Below are 18,907 nucleotides of genomic sequence, written 5' to 3'. Positions count from 1 at the left end.
CTACTGTCACATGATTGTATAATTGATAATTCCATGCATAAGCATTTTTACATGTGTTCCTAATAAAGTGCTCTTTAAGTTTATGTCTTAAGTAATGTTGACATCTATATTGATTATAAACGATTTACACAGGATTAGTGATCTCTGTCTACACAATGTACACATGGTTATAACATTAAAGATTCCATATAATAATAATACACAACCCTCGTTTTATTTCAAACTGATTGTTTTGACCTGTATTATAAACGCTTATTGTAGGGCTTGTGGCTGCACACACATTAATCATCAGTAGATCACATGACCATAGCATGCATGTAGGCTATACCTGTTCTAGGAACTCAGTAATCAGCGCTTCATGAGCATAGATTTTAATGGGGCAGCGTGACATTAATAATGATATAACCTCTTTTTAACTTTTTTTTGTTTGAGGCTTTCATACATGACTTTACACTATTATCTAGTGATTTTTTAGAGTAACCACATAATAGATAATTGAGAGTCAGAAACATAAAGTCATCCAGCCTACAGTCTAGCAGGTCATTTAGAACAGCTTTTCACACACCTTTGTTAATCTCCGTATGGGGTAATATCATTAACCAGGGTTTACATCTTTCCATTAACCTTCTCATGATTTTCTCATCACCTCATATTCACTTGGATGTCCTTCAGTCACATACCACTAGAGGGCAAAAAAATAAATTATATCTAGTATTATTCTGGAAAGAGGAAGGAAGAGCAGATACAGAGTCTGCATGTACTAAAATAGAAGGTAAAGATCAGAGATACACCCATTCTCGTTCTTTCTTTCTTTCCGAGTAGTGCGATCTGACAGCGAGAAAACACAGGAAGTGCTGAGACTTTACCACGCACCACTGCTCTGTCAGTCAGTCAGTCGTTAGAGAGACAGGATGGAGTTCAGTCCACTCGCTGTGATGCTCTGTGAGTAAATGTTCTCTTTGTGTCTTCATTAGAGTGAGTGGTGGGGTATAAAGTTGTTCATCTGCAGTCTGAATGTCCTGAGTGATGAGCTTATTGTGTGATTAGGACATTGTGTGTACTTCAGCATGACTGCTCAGGTGGATCAGTGTATCCATATCTGTTATGAGAAGGGTTTAGTTTGATGTGTAACTACTCTCAGTAACTATGATAGTTCAACAGGTAAGAGTACAAGTAGAGCAAGTTTAAAACACAGGGTTTAAATAATCTAATGAGTGTAAACGAGTCTGTATTGTTGGAATCTGTAGCTGATCTTCTGTGTCCTGCTGTCATCTGCTGCTCAGTGACAACCTCTCATGATCATTTGATCTGCTAAAAGAAAATGACTGGATGGTGTTTGTACTTTCACCAATGGAAGTCAGGGTTGTGAATAACTGAAATGTCTTTAGCTGCTGTGGTGAGACTCTGGTGGAGTTTCCTGTGCACAGAAAGGTTTAACAAAACCATGTTAGTGTTAACTAGACTTACTGAGAAAATGCCTTATAACCTACATTTCCATTTTTGTGAGTATTATGGTCTGTTCAGGGAAACATCTCAGTACAGCAAGTTAAATCTAATGCACAATAATACCAAACTGATGCACAGCACAAAAAAATATGATCACTAATCATTATTTTCCTATCTGTGTTAAAAATAAGAGCAATAACTGCAGAAACAAACACTTCTCATTAGTCCTTTACACACACAGAGCAGTGACAGTGTTAGAGGCCTGAGAGCAGAGACCAGTTCACGGATGTGGTTTATTTTCTATTTTAATGCAGTGCTTCTGTTTCAGCCATGAAGAAGGGGAGGAAGTGTGAAGGTAGAGGTGTGAAACAAAAACTAACACTTGACTTTTTATATGGTTTTATAACCCTTTTTAACATTGTTGTTATGGTGGCAAATTTAACTCCACTGACAATCACTGAGCTCTTTTAAAGACAAAAGTTGGCCAAACTGAAAATCACCATTTGAAGCCAGAGTCTCCACAGCAGGGCCAGTTGGAGACAAAATGACTATCCAGAATGATAAGATTTCTGAACATACCCTCACTGGCCACTTTATTTGGAACACTATGCAGTTACTGGAACACTATGCTATCACTATCACTGGGTATATTATATTATTACTATACTGTTACTATACTCTGTTGAGTGAAAGATCATAAAAAAAATTCATGACGTTACATAAGTCCATTCTCTTTCTCTCTGTAAGAACACTGGAAGTGGTCAGGCTTTAACACACACCACAGCTCTGTCAGTCACTCAGTCATTAGAGAGACATGATGGTAGGTAAAAGTAACAAGTAGAGCATGTTTAAAACACAGGGTTTACACACTAATACCTTTTTTTTTAATAATCACTAATCATGATGTACATATCTGTATTAAAAAATAATACAATGCAAAAAATGTGCAGAAACAAACACTTATAATTAATCCTGTACTCACACAGAGCAGTGACAGCGTTAGAGGCCTGAGAGCAGAGACCAGATCACGCATGTGGTTTATTTTCTATTTTTATGTAGTGGTGCAAATTCAGTCATGAAGAAGGGGAGGAGGTGTGAATTTGTGCACTCTACCTGTTGCTAGTGGATTGAAATGTGCTGACAATTATAAGTGCCCACATCATTTCCTGGCTCTCTGGGCAAAATGTTCAAAAAGCCCTCTGGTTCCAATGCATGTTCCTCGAGGAGCAGACATGAGGCTGGGGCTGGTTGACCAGGGTCATTAGGCAAGGCCCAGGCTTGTGAAGTTGTGTTGTCAACTTTAGACTGGGGCTTGACTTGGTGGGTTGTCTCGTGTGCCTTTCTTGAATGTGGATCAATGTCCTCTGTGGATCATGGAGGCAGAATGACGTCCTCAGCTGAGCAGGAAAGTAGAGTGACGTCCTCAGCGGCGTGGGAAAGTGGAGGAATGTTTGTAGAGACGCCTGGCGTCGTGATGTCCGAGGGAGAGTAGGGAAGCGAAGAGGAGCTCTTGGCTGCATCGGGAGGCGGCGATATGTCCTCAGCTGAACAGGACGCCGCTTAGGTCTCTTCGACCTCAGACAGGGACACGGCTTGGGGGTGGCTGTCACTTCAATCTCTGTCTCGAACGTAGCTTGGGGGGGATGTCTCCACGACCACTGTCAGGAACGCGGCTTGGGGGGCCATCTTTTCGACCTCAGAGTGGAACTTGGTGTAGAAGGTCCCCTCGTCAACCTCAGACAGGAACATGGCTTGGAAGGCCATCTCACTGAACTCATGCTGGTGCTCTGGAAATGAGACCGCCTCCTAGGTCTCAGGTTGGAGCTCTGGGAAGGAGGTAGCCACGTTAACCTCCAGCTGGATCTCGGCCAGCGAGACCACCTCGTGGGTCTCAGGTTGGATCTCTACTAGTTGGTGATTGTAGAGATGCACTGATGTATCGGCTGATAAGCGGTATCATTTCCTTCAGAAATGTGGAATTTATTATTATTCATTTAAAAGAAGGCATGAAAGGCAGAACTATCGGTATCGGTTATCGGTAACGGCCGATATCACTCTGAATAATCGGTTATCGGTATTGGCTGAGAAATTTAGTATCAGTGTATCTCTACTTATAATGTCTACAACAAAAACAAATATACATATATTTCAAATAAACACAAATATAAAAAGAGACCCAAAACAAAATTAAAGCAAAAAAATAAAAAAACATCTAAAAATATCTCAAACAGAACAGAAAAGGAAACATGAACGCCTTCATCTCCGAAAATATTTTTGGTCTTACATTTAATAACAAACTCGGCGGAGCTCAGTGTCGACTCGTGTTCCGTAATGTTTTCATGAATTTCAGAATGTGTGCAAAGGATTGTGGGTGATTGGAGGATGTGAAGGATACACTGATGCATCCTTCAAAATCAACCGAATGAAGGCCATGAAACGTAGGCTGCCTTCCAAGGATCCTTCAACTTGAGATGGCCCTCGAAGGCACTTGATGACGTAGCAGCCGAGATATGCAGCCTTACTAGGATGCAGTCTTCCATTTGAGTAACACCCACTGTGTAGAATTGTGTATTCCATACCAAGCCTTATTTCAGTGTGTTTGCTTCAAGGTTACTGTAAGATCACATTTCCTACTATACAGTCATGGGAAAAAGAAGGAACACCCTCCTTCTTTTTTATATAAAAACTCCTTCTTTTTTGTTTTTGTTTTGTTTTATCGGGGCCTAAATAACAATTGTGAGGTCCACACCAACTTCTATAAACAAACAAATAAGCTCAGGTGACGACAACAACAACAATAACAAAAACCCAACGGATTTCAAAATGTTGTTTTTTTTCCCCCTAGAAAGTAAAACAACATTCAGAAAACAGGTGGGGAAAAAATAAGTACACCCTCATGTACAACATGTATAATTCATGTACAACATGTAGAACCATCTTCAGCAACGATAACTTGAAGTAAGCATTTTCTCTCACATCGTTTTGGATAAATTTCGGCCCACTCTTCTTCACAACATTACATCAGTTCAGTGATGTTTGAGGGCATTTGTTTATGCACAGCTCTCTTAAGATCCCACCGCAGCATCTGAATGGGGTTGAGGTCTGGGCTGTGACTCGTCCACTCCAACACGAGGACAGCAAACTCACAGCACAAATACTGATAGAGTACGGTAGCGGCTATGGAGAAACATAAACAAAACATACTACTGGACAGGAAAAATCTCCTCAAGCTAAATATGAAGAACGTGTGTGTGTGTGTGTGTGTGTGTGTGTGTGTGTGTGTGTGTGTGTATTCATGTAAGCCTGTTTTCTGCACAAGCTGTTAGCAGAACACAGTCGTGTTGTTTAATCACAAGAATATATTTACTGGATCTTTGGCGTATAATCTGAGAACACACCATCACATAAACTGTTAGAGAATTCACACCACAGTGTGTACAGGATCTGTACAGTCAATTAGAAATACGTAAATAAGCATTATGAGTGTGTACGATTGTCCAGTGATCAGAGCAGTAGCTGGTTTCTGAGCATGTGCAGCTCAGAGGTGAAATTGCCGGCAGCAGGCACGTGACTCCGCCCCCAGTAGCACCTGCATTTGGTTTGTTTCTGATAGGTTGTAAAACTCCGGTAAGAGCTTAGAGAATTTTTCTTGAGTTACAGAAAGTTTTGCAGTGAAGGAGAAAGTGGCCTCTATCTCACCCTTATAGTGGCAGCACAGTCTTTCTTCCTTTGGAAGCCATGTTTGTTTGTGTCTGCCTTTCTCTATGGCGAGGCCGTGATCACTGATCACCTGGAGTTTGTAAGGATCTGTCTCTGGGTCCGATAACTTTGTTTTTTACTTTCCCAATGGTCCAGATATACATTTTTATTAGATTTTATGATTTGGTTTATTCTAATTTGGTTTAGTTTAGTCGAGCTGGTCTGAAACTGATTGTTAGATGTTGGTGGGTTTGTGAGTTTCAGAGCCAGTTGACAGAGGGGACCGGTTTTAGGGCTTAGTTCTTGGGTTTTAAGGGCATTGTTTTGAAGTGTATTAGAGGAGCTTGATTTTGAATATTTAGAAATCAGGGATATCTGTCTAATTCAGCTCTGCATGCGTTGGTGTCCTTTTCTTCACTCTCAGAACGTTTGGACATAATTCTGCATGTAGGGACTCTATGGAGTGGGGCTCACGTCCTGACAGAGTGAGCCCCACACTTCACATCGATGAAGAGCTATAGGCAGAATAATACTGTCAAATATTTTGCACTAAATTGTGATATTCTCTCTCTCTCTACAACGCTTTTCTAAATGACTCCTCTCTGAATAACTCTTTCTGAATGACTCTCTCTTTCCGACTCCTTTCTAAATGACTCCTCTCTGAATAACTCTTTCTGAATGACTCTCTCTGAATGACTCTCTCATTTCGACTCCTTTCTAAATGACTCTTCTCTGAATAACTCTTTCTGAATGACTCTCTCTCTCTCTCTACAATGCCTTTCTAAATGACTCCTCTCTAAATAACACTTTCTGAATGACTCTCTCTCTCCGACTCCTTTCTAAATGACTCCCATCTGAATAACATTTTCTGAATGACTCCTCTCTGAATAACTCTTTCTGAAGGACTCTCTCTGAATAACTCTTTCTGAATGACTCTCTCTCTCTCTACAATGCCTTTCTAAATGACTCCTCTCTAAATGACACTTTCTGAATGACTCTCTCTCTCCGACTTCTTTCTAAATGACTCGCATCTGAATAACTTTTTCTGAATGACTCTCTCTCTCTTTGGCTCCTTTCTAAATGACTCCTCTCTGAATAACTCTTTCTGAATGGCTCTCTCTCTCCGACTCTTCTCTAAATGACTCCTTGACGAGTGTCTCTCTCTCCCACTCTTTTGTAAATGACTCCTTTCTAAATGACTCTCTGTGAATCCTCTCTTTATGCATTTATGTCTCTCTCCCTCTTTATTTATTTGCTTTATGTACTTATCTGAAAATGTGATTTTAACAATATAGCATCTAAGATGATACTGAAGACAGCCCACAGCCACTCTGTGCAACCGCCATGTTAGAAAGGTCACAATTCAGTTGTAATACAAGATTAATGTGTGTTTTCGCTGGGTTTCTCCTGATAAAATCACGTTAGTTCCATCTATTAAAAATTAACAAGCGAATTACTGTAGTAATGATTGCATATGACACAAAAGGGACACAAAAAAGTTAATGTATTGTATTGTATTGTATTTTCAGTACTTGTAGAGGTAACGTTTTAAATAGATTTATTTATCTTAACAAGGTTTATTTCTTTCATACAGTCCAGCATTTATGTTAACACTGATATGAAAAAATTTGGCCTTGTGCTGGCTGTGTTTCTTCTGTTTCAACTTTAGATTTTATAACATCTTTTATTTCTCTATACTCAAATGTAGACGTGTCCAAACATCTCTCCTCTTCCACTCACTTCATCAGGAGATCTGTTTGGTTTTGGTTAATCAGATTCCTCCTGCTGTATTTATCTACCATATTGATAAATCCATCCTTGTAGTATTTGTTTGTGTCAGTCGCTTCAAGTCCAGAATTCTGGGTCGCAATATTACGACGGATACCTGCCATAAAATCAGATATAGAGAATATGTTAGGTTAGGTCTGAATGACTCCTCACTCTCTCTCTCTCTCTATGATTGAAACTTCACCTTTAATGACTCTCACCAACCCTGCAATTAGTGTACAGCCAGCTCTACCACCTGAGCCACATTTTGAAAGAGCCCAGTTTCAATCAAAACATGAAAAAAAAGAAGAAAAAAAGAGGTACCTAAACTCTTCCGAATTCTGTCTGAGCATCCCGGGTGAGTGGATATTAATGACTGCTTCAACACTTTCTCCATATCTCCACTTGCTAAGGTGTTTGTCAGCAATCGTCTGGGGGACATACATTTAAAACATGGTAGTTAATATTATGAGCTTAAATTTTATAAATAATACTGTACAAATATTTTTCTGTGCAATGTATATGTGTGTCATATATAATGTATATATGTATGTATGTGTGTGTGTGTGTGTGTGTGTGTGTGTGTGTGTGTGTGTGTGTGTTTGTCTTCATTTAAATGTTTCAACTGTGTAATGGCACTTTAATTCACCGCGTAAAAAAAAATTACTCGACGCAAAATCTCCCGCTTCACTGCTGCAGCGTCCGGTGTAAAATTTCAGCAGTGATCATTGGATATTTTTAAACTATCAGCCAATGGCCCATAGCGGGAAAAATAGCCTTTATTGGCCGATACAGCTGAATGGCATCACAGGTTCATTCATGAGACTGGCCTCACAAAAAAACTCATGCAGGTTGGGGTGTACTCTGGACTCCCAAACTCCTTTATCAATAGTCCCACAAACTGAGTTACATTGTAAAGACCCTTGGATTTGGTATGGGCCAGACGCTCTGCCCACTGGCGGGCTTGGCCAACAAGCCGGGACATTATGAACCCCAGCCACTGCTTCTGGTCAGACTTGGGGTGCGCCAGGCTCAAAAAATGTAATTGGCAGTCAAACAGCAAATACTCAGGGTAGCCGAAAAATCCATCGTAAGGCTCTGGGGGGTCCATGGCAACCCAATGAGGTAGCTTGATAGAATTGAGTCTTGGTAGGGTGTTCTTTAGTACCTCGGCATGATGTCTCCTTCGCTTTCCTGCTGTTTCCATGTTATCGCTGAAGCATTCTTTCACGTAATGTAGGAGCAGGACAGAAGCAAGTGCAGGTATGGCATTTTAATGAAACAACAAGAAGTCCAAAGGATAAGGCAGAAGACAATAATCATGAACATGCAGAGATCAGGTGATCAGGCAAACAGCACAAACAGGGCAGGGCAACGAGAAAAAGTCATAAACGTGAGCAAAGTCAAAACACCAGAATAAACAGACATAATAGAAGTCTTGGTAACGACAGAGACAAGGCAACTGAGCGTATACTTCTCAAAGACTAAGTGTTTGAACAGTCTCTATTATAGTGTGGTGTGATGTTGATTGTGATCAGGAACAGGTGTGTGTGATTAGTCCTTATGAGAAGGTGACGTGTCTGTGTGTTACACTGGGAAGTGTAGTCCTCTTCGGCCATGTTTGTAGTTGTTGGTGCATTCTGGGAAATGGAGTCACTGGTTTGCTGTGATATGACATTAACCAGGATTAGCAGGATTCAGCAAAATTTCCATCTCAAGAACCATGCAGAAGAAAAAAGCAAGGAATTTTTCCTTTCTCTAGGCCTTTGTATGAGGAAACAAATATTTCTTATTTCTGATGTACAGGTATTATCCACTTCTTAATCCTCTTTTCCTCTCCCAGTCTGTAAAATTTTACTAAAATTTATTAGGGACTGTCTGTAACTTTCCTAAAGAAGCATTTCTTTTCTGACACATCCTTTGAGATTTTTATTTTTATATGTTTTAAAATGGGTCAGTAATTTGTTTCATTTGTTTTTAGAGGAAGCCCATTGTAGGGATTAAGTAAATAACAGCTTCCATTATCCCGCTTTCCTCCGTCAGCCTTCAGCCTTTCTGTGTTAAGAGTAGAGTGTTTCTCTTCTCAATGCTACTGCGTGGATGTGGTTTGCCTCAGAGCGTATACGGCGCTGGAGAGAGTCTGATTGAACCACACTGACACAAAGAGTAGGTCAAAGAGACTTCCCTAGTTTACTGCAGATTTTACAGAGGTTTATATACAAATAGCCATGCATAGGCATAGGTGTGGAAAGAAAATGGCAGTTGAACTGTCTGGCCACATACGTGAAAACATCTTGGGCAATACAAGAATGTACAGGTTTCTGAACACATATGGTATCTGATCGCTTAACAGAAAATAGGAAGATCCCATGGTGACATTTTAACTGGCACGTACACAACCGACAGGTCTAGAAAAGTTCATGAGACAAAAATTAAACTATAACCTAAACATACTTATACATATCTGAGGGAATAGAGAGTTTCCAACACCCATAGAAAAGATTGAGCGCTTCATGGAGCGTCTTTATACTGGAGAGAGTTTGTAAAATCTCTTTTCCCACAGGATTTAATGCAATCTTTACCAACCTGTCAATTCAGAGAAATTATATCAGATACAAAGTCTGTATGTACTAAAAGAGAAGTTAATGATATTATATACACTTCTATCTTTTTTTTCCTTGTAGTGTGATCTGACTGTAAGAACACAGGAAGTGTAGAGACTTTAACACACACCACTGCTCTGTCAGTCAGTCAGTCATTAGAGAGGCAGGATGGAGTTCAGTCCACTCGCTGTGATGCTCTGTGAGTAAATGTTCTCTTTGTGTCTTCATTAGAGTGAGTGGTGGGGTATAAAGTTGTTCATCTGCAGTCTGAATGTCCTGAGTGATGAGTTTATTGTGTGATTAGTACATGTGCAGAATGTTACAGTGTGCAGTCTGTTGGTTTTATGTCCCAGAGCTAAGTTATTAACACTTCAATAAAGTTAAATAAAGGGGAAAAACACTTTAATGAGCAGAATAGTGACCTTTAAGTTATTGTAGTTTTTGTTTATTTATTATTAAGAGAGCTTAGAATGTATTTCTTACAGATGGTAGTTTAGATTTCCTGAATAAGATTTAATCTTGTGGGTTCGGTGTCTAAAATGTGCTGTTTTCATTAATACACTGAATATTTTCCATATTTACATCATATTCTGTTTCTGTTCCCTTTTTAGTGCTGATTTCACTTATACCAGTGGCCCATGCTCAAGGTGATTTATATATAGTTTATCCTTTATATTGTGTGTATATTTTTTTTTGGGGGGGGGGGGGGGGGGCTGAGAATTTTATGCACAATTTATTGTCACAATCAAATGTGTTGATTTATGCACATTCTATTTGAAAAGCAATAAAATACACAGAGTACACAAATGATGCCAAGTCTGTGGTTTTTTTCTTGAAAACAATTTGCACAACGCTTCCGATCTCTCCCCCATTGAGAACCAGTGTTTTAAAATATTTAAATGATCCATCCATCCATGCATCCATCTTCTACCACTTACTCCTTTTCAGGGTCACAGGGAACCTGGAGCCTATCCCAGGCAGCATCGGGCTATTTAAATGATGTAAATGATTATCTTCAATGAATAGGAAAGTCTATTTTCAAACATATCGACTGTAATCTACCTCATCAGACAATGATTTATCAGCAAAATGTTACTCGTGCCCCAGTGAAAAGGGTCTAGAGACGCCCCTGAATAGTTTTACTCTGATTAAATGCCTTAACATACTGAATATTAATTAAATGTAAATGTAAATGAATATAAAACAGCACAAGTTTAATGACAGCAGCACATGGTAACAACTGACATAAATAGTGCTAAATAAAATGTCCCATGATGCCCCTGATTTCTTAATAGTAAGTAGGTTACACATATCAGTATCAACAAGTAATAAAAAACATGTACTCATACTCTGTCTAAAAAATGATATGTACACGTGGGATTAGTTTATGTAAGGTTTATTAACAACAGAATGTTTTATAGGGAGTTCTAAAGCTGTGGTGTCCATAACGCCTGATACACATGTGTTCATTGGAGAGCGTGTTACATTCAGATGTGACGTACAGGGAGGAGGAGACACTCAGTGGACATACAACTGGTATAAGAATAATGAGAGACTCACAGATCACACAATGCAGGAGTTCAGAATCTGGTCTGTTGTATACTTTCACCATGGTGACTACACCTGCAGAGGACAGAGGCGTTACTCTCAGAGCTCAGAGATCAGTGATGCTGTTACACTGACTGTATCAAGTGAGTCTGTGGGTGTTTTTTATTTCTTATTTAATATATTAACATTATTTTTTAGGGTTTGGATTTTGATCTGTCAGTAACTGAGACGCTGTTTGTTTAATGTTGACTTTCACTTCCCTGTCTAGTACACACAGATCTCTTTCACAGGAATCATCATCATGTCTTGTGCAGGTCTTTATATTAAGTTTGCAGTATAATTGTGGTGAGTCAGTCTGATTAATAATACACAGCGAACATTAAGGAAGAAGGCAGTAAATCTCACCTTGTGTTGCCTCTGCCATTATCTGATTTATTATCTGATCATTTGAAGCATTGGATTTATAAGGTTTTATCTGAGAATTCTGTAATTTTGAGAGATTTTGATGATCAGCATCGTCCACATCAGTCTGTGTCTCATCACCTGAGGTAGAAGTCACTCACAGCATTTAAATACGAGCCTCATGATCTTCTCTTCACTTGACACTAACACCGCTGGGGAAATAATCCCTGATTCACTTCTGTTCTCTTCACTATGGTTCTAGTTATTAATGTCTTTGTATTGAGGTATTTAAATATTTTATAACTTTGTCTGTACAAAATGTGTGAGCACTCCTCTCTGTTTTAATGATGATGTGATGGAGCAGGAGCATCACAGACATTCTGACAGACACGATCTGAATACAAACTGAACTGATTAGACTTCTGTCTGTTTCTGTGTAACTGTCTGTAACAAACTTCACAGACAGGCGAGGAGGAGGCGGGAACCGGCTGAACGTAAACATGAAGTTTAATAATAAACAAAACTCAAACATAACATAAAACACAAAAAACTGAACTCAAACACAAAGTGCACGTGCGTCTCTCTCCCTCTCTGGTGCTTCCAGCTGCTCCTTTATCGCTCTCTCCCACTGATTAGACAACTCGGTGCAAGGCGTGCGTCCTTGCAGCCTGGTCCCTCCCTCCTCCTCGTCACACTATCCAAAATGTTTAATAAAAATCTTTAAAAAAGCACACTTAGCTAGAGAGGTTTTAAATGTCTTTTGACATAGTGACTGAATTTACTGCTGTGTTTGTTAAAAGGAATCCTGACTATGAAGACTTGTAGGCCTTAACACGCAGTAATTGCCCTCTCTTACTATAATACTTTGTTAGAAGCACATGAAATATGTTCATTACTTTAAAAATCCTTAATATTTAATACATATTTTAATCTATGGAGGCCGCCATTACGAGACATGCGCACTGCACTCTGAGTCGATGATGTGAAATGGCTGCACTTGAGCACTTAAAAGAATTAGCTACTAGCCCCCGCAGCAGGAAAAGAACTCCACACTGTGCTGCTTTTGACTGTAATTTTCTAGTTCTTGTGTTCTGTGATACAGGGGATATCTGTAAATATAATCAAACCCTTAAGCATCTTGTTAGTGAGTTTTTTTCTGTAAATTCTCATAACGTAAAGCTTGTGTAAAATTAGCCTAAACCGCCTAGCCAAGACATACCCAAAGTAAAATTAAAGCAGTCCTTGAACCATTTGGAGTACATGATCGCCTGACCTGTGCCTGTGTTCTGTTTGCTGATTTTCATTCATGATCTGGATTTGTCTGCCTGTCCTTTAAATTAAATGCCTTTAACTGCACTTGCATCTGTCTCTACTTGCCATTTGTGACAGATGGACTGAATTGAAAATGATCATTAATGTTTCTCAGCTAGATCATTATTTTTAGATACAGAAGGCCTGTAGATATTTTTTGGGAAAAAGTCCTCTGTCATGACCTTACTGTAGGAAGTTACCTATTTTTAAGATTGTGCTGCAGGATTTGTGCAGGATCCATCGAATTTCAATCCAAAATCAGAAAATACAGTGTTTAAGACTTCAATATAATCATGATTTTAGTTAAATGGAAAATATACTGAACACCAGCCGGGTAAGAACACGTACGAAAACGTCTTGTATCAAATGTTAAATCTAAATGTTTGTTTTAGACACAAAGCATATGTTAAAGCACAGTGAATCTACTGCTTATGTTGTAAAGAGAAAAGCAGTTCTGACACCTTCATCATTTCATACCAACAGAAAAACCCAAACCGACCGTGAGAGTGAATCCTCAGAGCTCCGTCTACACTGGAGACACCATCACTCTGACCTGTGAGCTGCAGTCGACTGGATGGGAGATTCAATGGTACAAAAATAATCAGCCGTTACAGCCTTGGAGCACTGAACAAACATACACACTCAAAGTGACAGGCAATAATGAAGGAGAAACAGAGTACAAGTGTTACGCATGCAGGAGAAACTACTACTACTACTACACAGAGTTCAGTGATCCTGTCAGGATTACAGTGAGAGGTATGTCATGATGTTTCCCTTTTTCACCACAGGTCTGTTAGAAGGGATGAGAAAGAAACATTGCTTAATTATTGTAATTCCTTGTTATTCCAGAATGTTCAAAATAATCTTGAAATACATATGTTTTAAAAGTATTTGTCATTTGTGGCTGGTGCAAATGCAAAACATTAAAAACATGTTATTTAACAAAGAAAAAAAAACAGGTCAAGCTGTAACTTTACATTTTCCAACATGGGAAAGTCTTCAGGACAGAGGAGTTTATGATTTGCAGTTTCCCTGTAACATGACAAGCTGTGTGTTTGTTCTTTGTTAATTAAAAGTGTGAGAGAAAAAAGAGAGGGCTGGTGAGGGAACGACTGTTTATAGCTGCTATAATGTAAGTGAGAACAGGAACTAACTTGTTTACAGACATTCCACAACAATAAATACTACAAATGTATGAAAAGTACAATGTGTCAGTCATTAATAATAATAATAATAATAATAATAATAATAATAATAATAATTGGCAAATTTCTGTGGTTTAAAAGGAATAAAACACATGAGGACATGCTGTTATATTAAAATAATCTGTAGTTCATGGTGGAAACAGTAACTCGGCTTCATAACACCTCCACATCTCTCAGTATTTTTCTATAACAGTGTGAGACTGAGTGTTTTATTACTTACTTAAACTTTGTTAAAAGAAGGAAAAATACACAGAATACAGTACGTCTGAAACCAGAAACTCCAATGTGTGAGAAATGTAAGAAATTATCTTCACTTCCTTCTTCACTTCCACTGGACTGGAGTATAACTGAGTATAAAGGGTTTAATTACAGTGTGTTGCTGTTGTGTGTTGCTTGGCAACCATTCTGCTAAATGGTGCTGAAGAGCTACATTTCTAGGCAGAAGAAAGATTATTTGTTATCAGTTAATTATTGTATTTTGTGTTGCTGTTTGATTGTTATGAAACCTTGTCAGGTATATGTAGTAACCATTTTCTAAAAGCAGTAAGTCCCACGAGGCCATGGCTTACAGTGATTTTAGAACAGCTAAAGCCTGATTTGCATGGTGCAGAGAAAAACCTTTTGATCGGATACAAATCGGCAAGCGATCGGCAGTCGACTGTAATGTGTGACCTACGACACATCAAAGGGGCTCGCCGACACATCGCCGAGGCATCACCGACGCCAGACAGATATTTGGAATGGTAAATATCTGGAGCTGTCGGGTGACTCCACATCCTGTGGGATGAAAACTGTCATCACTGGCAGTGATTGTGGTGATGATCTACAGCCAATGAGAGAGCAAGGCATGGGGTGAGGTCACCGTGTGGAAGAGAAACCCGCGAGTGCTAATCCATTCTTCACCCACTTTCTTTCTCTTATCCTTTTTGGGGTTTCTTCTGCACAAATCATCGCGTAAACAGCTCACACCTCTTGCTTCTGTCCTACGTCCATCTTCAAATAAACAACTCCTGTTTCACGAGTGGTTTTCATGTCATATATCCATGTCCCTTCTCGCGTGTGTTTTCATGACAAAACGTAGTTTGGACACCGGATAGAGTCGTCAGGTGACAGTCGTTGTCAGATCCTATAGTGTGTGACCCTCTGTTCCCGACCAATCACGTACTGTGAGCACCACAATGAAAAGTCGTGTAGTCTGAACAGCACAGTGATCTGCTGACGGTGAAAGTCGTGTAGTGTGAACTAGCCTTTAGCTGTCCTAAAATCACTGCAAACCACGGCCTCATGGGACTTAGTGCTTCAGTGCAGAGTAGGTCTGAAACCAGAAATCTCCAGTGTGTGAGAAATGTAAGAAATTATCTTCACTTCCTTACAGTCTAAACGCAACATACTATATTAAATAGAATAATAAGTAGTTACGAATACTATATATGGAAATATCTTGTAAATAATTATAACATGGTGATGTGTGTAATTAAACACCTGAACTCCACAAACTATTTTAAAATCTTACAGTTTAAGCACAAATTTACAGTAATTAAATACAAAAAATAGTACACAAATCCTGCCCCATGCTGTAATCTTAATTATGAAAATAATTTTTCATTTCAGTTAATCTTTGAAAATGTGAACAAACTGTGTGTGAGTCATACTGAAACTGTTTCACTAATGAAGACTGGGTTTCTGTGGGAAAATGTGTATTTATAAATAGTAAACATGACTATGTAATTTAGAGATATAGTAACACTCATCTAACTACACATTATTCATATTTTATCCATAGTTAGTGTTTGTAACTATTACTCACTCCTTAGTTGGTCTTTTGTAGTTAAACAGGGCTGTAAAATAAAGTGTTTCTGTAAGAAATTATAGTTAATTATAGTTATACTGAGTGTATGTGTGAGGGATTTATGGGGACGCATGAAAATGTGCAATTAGACATTCATGATAAAGTTTTTACAGTGAATTAAATAAATCTATGGAGAGAAAAAAGTTTAGTATTTCCTGTGTAACAGAGAGAGCAAGGGCAGTACTGAGTGTATCTCCACAGAGCTGGCTGTTACAGTTGGAACATCTTACATCAAATGTTAAATCTAAATGTTTGTTTTAGACACAAAGCATATGTTAAAGCACAGTGAATCTACTGCTTATGTTGTAAAGAGAAAAGCAGTTCTGACTCCTGCATCATTTCATACCAACAGAAAAACCCAAACCGACTGTGAGAGTGAATCCTCAGAGCTCCGTCTACACTGGAGACACCATCACTCTGACCTGTGAGCTGCAGTCGACTGGATGGGAGATTCAATGGTATAAAAATAATCCGCAGTTGCAGCCTCTGTACAGTGAACAAGCAAACACACTTAAAATGACAGTCAATAATGCAGGAGAAACAGAGTACAAGTGTCGCGCATGCAGGAGAAACCAAGAGAGAGGGTACTACTACTACCACTACTACTGCACAGAGCTCAGTGATCCTGTCAGGATTACAGTGAGAGGTATGTCATGATTTTTTTTTTCCCTTTTCACCACAGATTTGTTAGAAGGTGTAAGAAAATACATTTCTTAATTAGTGTAATTCCTTGTTATTTTAGAATGTTCAAATGATCTTTAAATACAAATGTTTTAAAAGTATTTGTCATTTGTGGCTGGTGAGATCCAATGCACAAAACTAAGAAAAAATAAAGGGGTAAATCTATAACTTTAAGATTTCCATCATGGGAAAGTCTTCAGGACAGAGGACTTTATGATTTGCAGTTTTCCTGTAACATGACAAGCTGCATTTTTACATCACTCAGTATTTTTCTATAACAGTGTGAGACTGAGTGTTTTATTACTTACTTAAACTTTGTTAAAAGAAGGAAAAATACACAGAATACAGTACGTCTGAAACCAGAAACTCCAATGTGTGAGAAATGTAAGAAATTATCTTCACTTCCTTACAGTCTAAACACAACATACTATATTAAATAGAATAATAAGTAGTGACAAATACTATATATGGAAATATCTTCTAAATAATTATAACATGGTTACATGTGTGTAACTAAACACCTGAACTACACAAACTGTTGTAAAGTAATTTTTTTAAGCACAAATTTACAGTAATTAAAAATATAAAATAGTACACAAATCCTGCCCCATGCTGTAATCTTAATTATAATCTTTCATTTTAATTAACCTTTGAAAATTTGTACAAATTATCGTGGGTGTGAGTCACACTGAAACTGTTCTGAAGTCTGTTTTGAAGGTTTTTGTGGGAAAATGTGTATTTATAAATAGTAAACATGACTATGTAATTTAGAGATATAGTAACACTCATCTAACTACACAGTATTCATATTTTATCCATAGTTAGTGTTTGTAACTATTACTCACTCCTTAGTTGGTCTTTTGTAGTTAAACAGGGCTGTAAAATAAAGTGTTTCTGTAAGAAACCATGACAGCTGACAAATTATTTTGGAAATCACACAAAACATCACAGAGTGGTGTTTTTTTGTTGTTGTTGTTGTTTTTGTTGTTGGTTTTTGTTGGTTTTTTTTTTGTTTGTTTGTTGTTGTTGTTTTGCACAGCCCTGTTTCTTTCTTTTACCAGTGACAGAATCACAAATGTGGAAGGGCAATGATAATCATTATTCCCATAAAGACTACAGCCTACACTGTCCAGTACAGTTTAACTGGATCTATATGTGGTCTTTAAAATACAAATAAACATTTAAGAGTTAATATTAATAGATCTCAAAGCATATAAAAAAATAAACAATGTATATGTAAATTAGCTAATAGAGTTGATAAAAGCAAACTGCTGCATTCACTATTCCACTATTCCTACATCATCATTATACACTCATGACAAAAAAAATCATCATTTGCAATTAGACATTCATGAAAATCTTCTTACTGTGTATTAAATAAATGTAGATAAAATGTGTTGTATTTCCTGTGTAACAGAGAGACCAGGGGCAGTACTGAGTGTATCTCCACAGAGCTGGCTGACTGAAGGAGACTCAGTGACTCTAAGCTGTGAGGTTACAGACTCCTCTACAGACTGGACATTCAGCTGGTACACAGCTGTTCCCTACAGAGACGGCTTAACTCAAATAAAACATAATCATGGCTATATCATGTATGTGGAGCTCCTCTCAGACAGCAGCAGAGGATCTGGAGGCAAATACACTCTCAGTCCTGCTGCTCTTAATCACACAGGAGTTTATATGTGCAGAGGAGAGAGAGGAGAACCAGCCTTACACACACAGTACAGCAATCCACAGACACTATGGATCACTGGTGAGGAAAAATAACAGTGGGTTTAGGTTAAATAGTAAAGATGTGGATGTGTGAATGTAAGAAGAGATTCATGCAACATTCATTTATTAATATGTATAAGGAAGTTAAAGAGTCCTAAGTGCTGGTAGAATTTTCCTCTTTGTGACATTGGTGAAAAAAGCCATGTGCTGTGTTTGTGTGCTGTCTCCGTCCCTCATCTAGTCATTGGTTTATTTTCCTGGAAACAAAGAGGACTAAGGAGATGATTAAGGATTGAGGATCTATGGGCAGGAGGATTTTATTATAAAAGCCAGAAAGCTAGAACAGGTCAAAGAGATGTGACTGAATATACAAAGAACATGTTATTAAGAAGCGCAATATTCTGGGGTTGTTTGTTTGTTTGTTTGTTTGTTTGTTTGTTTGTTTTCAGAAAGCTTGCCAGAAAGACAAGACCATGCCTGCTTCAGATTTAAACAGGAATACAAACACAGATATGGCTATTAGGAGAACTACACAGTTGCAGATACAGATGATGTCATTATGTTACACTGTTAGTGAACACAAGACAAATAGCAGAGCTGTAAAACAGGCAAGGGTCAAACACAGTAAAGTACAATATAAGAGAGCAGAGGGAAAATCCAAAAGAGTAATCAAAAGCAAAGGG

At 38.3% G+C, this 18,907-nt stretch overlaps 1 protein-coding gene across 1 annotated transcript in view; it reads left to right on the top strand.

Annotated features, from left to right (window-relative positions):
* The window catches only part of LOC128610748 (uncharacterized), a 48,439-nt gene that overhangs the window by 1,111 nt on the left and 28,421 nt on the right, over positions 1–18,907 (top strand). Inside the window, exons 2-6 of the mRNA XM_053630166.1 lie at positions 823–942; positions 9,597–9,714; positions 10,127–10,162; positions 16,183–16,476; positions 17,929–18,264. Of these exons, the coding sequence (XP_053486141.1) occupies positions 9,684–9,714; positions 10,127–10,162; positions 16,183–16,476; positions 17,929–18,264 (697 nt within the window). The 5' untranslated portion in view covers positions 823–942; positions 9,597–9,683. The remainder of the gene's footprint in view (positions 1–822; positions 943–9,596; positions 9,715–10,126; positions 10,163–16,182; positions 16,477–17,928; positions 18,265–18,907) is intronic.

The sequence above is a fragment of the Ictalurus furcatus genome, chromosome 7, assembly GCF_023375685.1.
Source record: "Ictalurus furcatus strain D&B chromosome 7, Billie_1.0, whole genome shotgun sequence".
Lineage (NCBI taxonomy): Eukaryota > Metazoa > Chordata > Actinopteri > Siluriformes > Ictaluridae > Ictalurus > Ictalurus furcatus.
This window is presented reverse-complemented; position numbering and strand designations above follow the sequence as displayed.